This window comes from Esox lucius, chromosome 18 (genome assembly GCF_011004845.1).
Source record: "Esox lucius isolate fEsoLuc1 chromosome 18, fEsoLuc1.pri, whole genome shotgun sequence".
Lineage (NCBI taxonomy): Eukaryota > Metazoa > Chordata > Actinopteri > Esociformes > Esocidae > Esox > Esox lucius.
The window spans coordinates 11,892,908-11,900,468 of NC_047586.1; the positions used below are offsets into that span (position 1 = coordinate 11,892,908).

Below are 7,561 nucleotides of genomic sequence, written 5' to 3' on the forward strand. Positions count from 1 at the left end.
TCTTTTTACAAAAATACTGTCAAACTTTTCTAGAACGCTTTAACACAGTAGTATTGCCATGTATCGTATACACTAAATAAGCACAGTGGTGTCAATTCTGAGAACTGATGAGGAAGAAAACATCCTGCGAAATTATACTCTCTACCTTGACAACATTCCACACTGTTTATTGTCCACACATGAAAGCAGAGGGAGAGGGCTGGGTATTCAAGCAAGAAGTATCGTTTTTCCAAAGGCAAGGTTTTTTTCTCTAGTTCTACCAGACATTGTTCCCATTTAAGTATGTGGAAAATACCCACACCTCAACACACCACTCCCTCTGTTCTTGAAGGATCACCACATCTCTGTAAAGACAAACAAATTCCATTCCTACAAATAACCATACAGTAACCGAGAAAACCAAATCAACTTACACTGCATCCTGTCTATGATACAAGCAATGTAAATAAATGTGCAGTGGAGGAGGAAATAAAAAAAATCTAATATGTTTTCTTCCACGACAAATAATTTCACATCCCAGATATATGGCCACAGAATTGTACAGTATAGTATTGCAGTGAACAATTATGCAGTACTTGTCTATAAGCATGTTTCTTACCACGTGGATACTTTAAAATATGGTTAATTTGCAATTCATGATGACATTTCCTGTCAACCAAAATCTTTGAAAATATACTAAGCATACTGTTGTTAATCTGTATTTTTCTTTCATAAAAAACAGACAGCTCTATTCCTCTACATGTCTTCTTGATGTTCTGTTAAATTAGGTAATGATGCATAGCATGAATTTTAAGATTTGTCCATCTAAGACTCAATTGAGACTGTAGCGCATTCCTACATGAAAATAATTGCCATCACTTCTGCAGTGCTGTGAGCCTACTATCCCGACATATTCAAGGAATTTATCATACAGTTGTGTAGCCTACATTTTTGAATGGTTCTCCATTGGTATATTGCAGATAAAGGACTGCTTTAAAGTTTGAGTGGATCACTGTGAAAGTTCACGTTGTGAGATTTAACAACTCACTCGGCTTGGCTGTTGCTTACATACAAAGTCTGTCATGAAATCAAACTCGTTTTGTCCTAACCACAGCTCAGGTAGTTCCTTTATTCGGTCCAGCCCCATCTCAATGACCAGAGACATCAAGACCTCCTCATCAATAAAGTCCGTGTCAATGACGTTGGGGGGCAGTATTGCTGCAGGCAAATGGTGCGCCTGTAGAGGCAAACTGGATGTGCCGTGTTTCACGTTGCTGTCTCTGAACTGTTGTCCTGTGCTGTTAACTTGATGGTTCGCAGGATGCAACTCATGCATATAATGATGATGGGAGGGGTGTGTATGGTGGCTGTAGTACTGCGTGTTGAGCTTCTGTAACTGCATGCTTGCCGCGAGCTGTCCTTGAGTGGGGACGGTAGCGGTGGGTCCAACAAATTGAGAGCTGTAGCGCGTACCGGGAGGCATGTTTCCGTTTGTGTGTCCAGCGTTAACATTTACATTCCCAGACCCCAGAGAATGCCGAATTCCGTGGTTAGCGGATACATTGCCTCCTGCGTAATGCAAATGATCTCCCATTATACCGGTAGGGTAGCCATGCTGCTGTTGTTGTTGCTGCTGCTGCTGCTGCTGGTGGTGTAGTGGGTTCGAGAACTGTCCAATGCCCATTCTGCGCGCTGGGTGGTGATGGTGGAGACCATTCACAGCTTCAGGAAATCGTCCAGGGTTCATTGCCATCATGCGGTCTACCATTCCCCAAGCTGTCAAAAATGAAAAAGCAAAAATTCAGTTGGTATCGACTGAAAAGCACAGAACCCTTCGGGTAATAATAATTTACGCACAATTGAAGTTGCTACGATTATCACCAAGTCGATTATTAAAAGGTTAAAGCATTCAATTCAAATTATTCTATTAAAAAGTATTTAGAAGCATGAATACATGCAAAACACAAATATTAGATGTATAAAATATTACTGCATATTGTAGTTAGGATGGTTATTAGCTGCAAGGTTTTGTCTTGTCTCCGTAACATTGTAATTACTTTCTCTTTCAGTGTATCAATTTCCGCAGGTCACTCCTTGTCTGTTCTCTACACACAAAACTTGCTCTTTACCTATCTGACTGGATCCCTTGGATATGGCTCCGCTTTCAGCACAACCCGTGTAAAAGTATCAGTCCAGTTTATGCAATCTGTAGTCCCAAATCAATGAACGTTGTGCATTCTGAACCTAAGATAGTGTACTTTCAACCTCAGACAAAAAAACGCAACAAAAAACTGTTTCAAGCGCTCTCGGCTAGTGCTGATATACAACTAGTCAGGGGCGGAGCGAGCAAAGGCTTGAATATGAGCAGACTAAAGTCTGGATTCAGGATCGCGCGAAACGTGGAGCAGATGCTTCACACCAATCTCCTTTCGCGTCCAGAGCAGCAACACCGAGGCACATAGTTTACAGTATTTCTATTCCTCAACGTGCATAGAAGCTGTTCAATAAACTTTCCATAACTAATGACAATTATATTTTTAATTAATTAAGTCTACAATATTTATGACAGGCTAAGTAGGCTATACAAGCATACATCATACAACCCTTAATATGCCTTATATTTCCTTTGTATTAATTAGTATTTTAAAATCAGTATTAAAACGAGACGCTCCCTCTGTAATCCCTACTCATTCCATGTTTTACGACTATCCTAACGCCTCTTCAGACTACGTGCTCTCAGCTTGTCGCGATTGCCACCAGTCTCTTGATCAGCCAAACTCTTGCTCAGTGTACTCAGTAAATAAACCTGATCACCTGAACCCTGACGATGCCCATTGCTGTAGGCTACACAAAAAACATCTCCTGTTGCTTCTCCTGAGGACACAAAACCAGCTACATAGCACACTCCTAATGACTGAGCACGGATCTGCTTGCCAATTAATAGATCCACACTGGAGCCAATTCAGTATCTTGTTTGAAGGACAGTATGCAAATACTTAATAAGTGATGGTAGATCATGTATATAAAATGAAATGTGTGCAGTGAGGTATGAGGTATGCAAATCTCCTACAATTTGCTTTGTTGCAAATGCAGCTTTATGTTAGTCTCAATATAACATAAAAATGTCATTCATAACCCTGCTAATCATCAAAACCTCTTGCCGTCCAGTGCTTTTGCATGTAAAGCAGATCTATAAAATGACCGGCTCTTTTTTATCTTGTCATGTCAGAGTGACAAAGCATCTCTTGAGTTCTATTGAGTGTTTGAAAACCAGTGGTGTCTGAGCGCGAGGGAAGAGGAGCAAGGCTATGTGAGTGCACTCAGCTGCCTGTTTGAAAATGGAAAGGGGCTAGTGAGTAGAGCACCGCGTGGAATGTGTGGATTCTGTTTCAGTTAGCCATGCTTGTTCTGAAGGCAGTGCTCCTCGCTGGAGGGAAACTCTTTAGCGGTTGTTTGAAAAGTGAGTCCTGGGGATTCTGGAACCTCGGCAGGCGGCCTCTTTGTGAAAATGCCCTTTGAGTAGCAGATTTGGAAAGCGGCTGAGGGAAATAGAAGGGAAGGGTGCCGTGGAAAGGAAAGAGAAGTATATTTACATGTTTGTGGTTGAATCAAAGCCATTTCCGCTATCGAAAAACACTCTGAAGACTACATTGTCACTTTTCTTTTAGATGTGAACACTAAAAGAGCACAAATCCTGACTCCAGGCTCTCACCACTTTCTTCCTGGGTCCAGTTTGGGTCCAAGTTTGTGGGCATAAGGAAATATCCTTGTTTTCCATGTTTTTCCATGAGTTTGATGAAGAAATACAGCAAAATGAAAAGAAAATGTAGTCACTGACAAGGTTAGTAATAATGATTTTTATTAAAAATTGTAATTGTGCCATTCAAACATTGCCTCTATGAAAGAATCCTCCAATTTGCAGGAATTACAGCCTTGGAGACCTTTGGCCTTCTAGTTGTCAATTTATTGGGGTAATCTGAAGAGATTTCAGCCCATGCTTCCTGAAGCATCTCTCAAAATTTGGATTGGCTTGATGAGCACTTCTTAGTACCATATGGTCAAGATGCTCCCACAGCAGCTCAATAGGGTTGAGATCTGGTGAATGTGCTATCCAAACCATTATAGACAAAATACCAATTGACTGCTCTAATTAGTTCTTGCATAGTTTGGAGCAGTGACCCCAAACTTTTGAATGGTGGTGTATGTCAGAACATTTTAGATAGTCAATCATACATTTCTAGACGTTTTATCCTATCCAATAGACAATATCCAAGATACAATATCCAAGTGGTTTTCCAAAGTATTCACCTTCATGGACGTCATTGTGTTTCAATATGGAATCAAATGGATAAGTGTTTTTGCCACTGATCAACACAAAAAAGTCCATAATGTCAGTCTAAAAAATTTAAATGTATATAAATTGTTTTGTATTAATAACAAACACAAAACAGAAAATAATCGATTGTGCAAGTATTCACCCCTTTAATCGATATTTAGTAGAGGGACCTTTGGTAGCCATTCCAGCCAAGGGTCTCTTTGGATAAGTCTCTACCAGCTCTGCACATCTGAACATGAGAATTTTTGTCCTTTCTTCTTTACAAAATTGCTCAAGCTCCACCAAGCTACAATTTTCAGGTTTTTCCACATATTCTCAATTCCAGTTTGGTGTTTGGGGTCATTGTCCTGCTGGAACATTAATATTTTCCCAAGTCCCAGGTATTTTGCAGACTTCAAAATGTGTTTTTCCAGGTTTTCTCTGTAATGTACTTCATTTTGACATCTATCTTCACAGGTTTCCAGGCCCCAAAACAGAGAAGCATCCCCATAGCCTGATAATGCCTCTACCATGCTTCAAGGTAAAAATCATGTGCAATGTTACGTCGACTTAAGCCAAAAAGCTCTATTTCAGTCTGATCAGACCACATATCTTCTTCCATTTGATCTCAGGGACTCCCATGTGCCGCTAGCCGAGATTTGATTTCAGTTGTTTACCGCAATGTTTTTCTTTTTGCCACATTCCCATTAAAGCCTCTTTGGTGAATCACCGGGGCTATTGTTGTAGTATGCAGTGTCACCCAGCTTAGCGATGGATGACTAAAACTTTATTGGAGTCGTCCTCTTGGTGACCTCTCTGACTAGTGCCCTTCTAGTCCAAACTTCACAGTTGAGCCATTTTCAATGGCTTAGAAATCTTCTTATATCCTACCCTTGATTGGTACTTTTATCTTCATGATATAGTGTTTTTTGGGAATTCTGCTAACCAGCTACGGGAGCTCCTAGAGACAGGTTTGTTACACCCCTTGATTTAACTCAGGTGGATTCTATTCAACTAATTATGTGACTTCTAAAGACAATAGAAGCATAGGGGGTGAATACTTATGCAATCAATTATTTTCTGTTTTATATTTGTAATTCATTTGGAACAATTTCCAGATTGAACACCTACCCCCCCGTAGTTGATATTTGTGATTATTAATACAATGTAGAATAATCATGAACCATTTCCTCTAAATCACCGCAGTGGACAAATGGATAATACCTTCAGGTCACAGCTTACTGTATGTACATAATAAATATTCTCCCAGCCAGACAATGTCTTGAATAACCAAGCTTCTATCCTTTTACTAATTGGTCTGTCCTTTTTTTTTAAATGTACAGTTCTCTTCCCCTTTCCAGCTGTTGAATTTGGAGGGACAATAGCATTCCTCAGTGGTTTAAGCCTAACGTCATGCCTCACTCAACTCCACTTGGGAATAGAACTAATGAGCCTACACCCACTAAGCCATATGTTGGAGAACCTTTAAGCACTTGTGTCTATAGTATTCTGCATGGTTCTCTTTGTTTAAGTAAATGCAACCTGCTTTACCATTTCATTTATTGGGTTTGTTTTGAATTTATATGGTGCAAAAATCCCCAAATCCCCTCTAATTCCAATATGCTGTGTGTTTGTTATGAATCTTTGTTAGAAGCGCCTGCATTTTTATTTACTGCTGTGCAATGCAATCAACCAAGCAGTAAACCCAGCGGGCCCTTATGATTTCTAAGAATCAGAAAGTTCTGTTTTATGCCTGTTAATAAATGTCTCTTAATAAATCATAATCTACCTCAGTCTCAAATAGCACAATCCCATCTCTAAACATGGTACAGTACATTTGTATCCAGTTGAGCCCTGTGGATAAGACCTCTACACAACTGAATTTATTGTGGGTGGTTTTAGCTTAGGTCTGCACGTCCAGGGGCTGTATTCACACACTCAGTAAAAAAATTGTCAGAGGGCTAAGAATAGAGACATTTTACACCTATTCTTAAGGTTAGAAATAAAAGTTATGCAGGAAGACTTTTTAGTCATAACAGTCACACTTAGTCAACAGATACTACAGTGGATATAAAAAGTCTACACACCTCTGTTGCCAGGTTTTGGTGATGTAAAAGAATGAGACAAAGATAAATCAATGTCAGAACTTTTTCCACTTTTAATATGACCTATAATGTCAACAATTCAATTGGAAAACAAACTGAAATCTTCAAGGGGGAAAAATGAAAAATAAAAACCTTACAATAACCTGGTTGCATAAGTGTGCACACCCTCTTATAACTGGGGACGTGTCTGTGTTCAGAATTACAACAATCACATTCAAACTCATGTTAAATAGAAGTCATTACACACCTGCCATCATTTAAAGTGACTCTGATTAATCACAAATAAAGTTCAGCTGTTCTGTAGGATTTTCCTGACATTTTCTTAGGTGCATCTCAGAGCAAAAGCCATGGTCCACAGAGAGCTTCCAAAGCATCAGAGGGATCTCATTGTTGAAAGATATAAGTCAGGAGAAGGGTACTAAATAATTTCCAAAGTATTTGATATACCATGGAACAAAGTGAAAACAGTCATCAACAAGTGGAGAAAATATGGCACAACAGAGACATTACCAAGAACTGGACGTCCCTCCAAAATTTATGAAAAGACGAGAAGAAAACTGGTCAGGGAGGCTTCCAAGAGGTCTACAGCAACATTAAAGGAACTGCCGGAATTTCTGGCAAGTACTGGCTGTGTGCTACATGTGACAACAATCTCTCGTATTCTTCATATGAATGGGCTATGGGGTAGGGTGGCAAGACGGAAGACTTGTCTTACAAAGAAAAACATCCAAGCCCTGCTGAAGTTTGCAAAAACAAACATCAAGTCTCCCAAAAGCATGTGGGAAAATGTGTTATGGTCTGATGAAACCAAGGTTGAACTTTTTTGGCCATAATTCCAAAATGTATGTTTGGCTCAACAACAACACTGCACATCACCCAAAGAACACCATACCCACAGTAAAGCATGGTGGTGGCAGCATCATGCTTTGGGGCTGTTTTACTTCAACTGGAACTAGGGCCTTAGTCAAGGTGGAGGGAATAATGAACAGTTCCAAATACCAGGCAATTTTGGCACAAAACCTTCAGACGTCCATTACAAAGTTGAGGAGGAAGTTCACCTTTCAGCACGACAACGACCCACAGCAGCCATCCAAATCCACAAAAGCATGGCTTCACCAGAAGAAGATTAACATTTTGAAATGGCCCAGACAGAGCCCAGACA

General features: G+C 39.9%; 1 protein-coding gene across 1 annotated transcript; it reads right to left on the reverse strand.

Moving 5' to 3' along the window:
• Nucleotides 1–706: 706 nt before the first annotated feature.
• On the reverse strand, nt 707–2,275 carry cited2 (Cbp/p300-interacting transactivator, with Glu/Asp-rich carboxy-terminal domain, 2). The gene is made up of 2 exons (XM_010882581.4): nt 2,109–2,275; nt 707–1,755 (listed from the first exon to the last, which is right to left on the reverse strand). Exon 2 carries the CDS (start codon nt 1,745–1,747, stop codon nt 1,016–1,018), a length of 732 nt encoding a protein of 243 aa, XP_010880883.2. The 5' UTR covers nt 1,748–1,755; nt 2,109–2,275; the 3' UTR covers nt 707–1,015.
• Between the last annotated feature and the right edge of the window lie 5,286 nt (nt 2,276–7,561).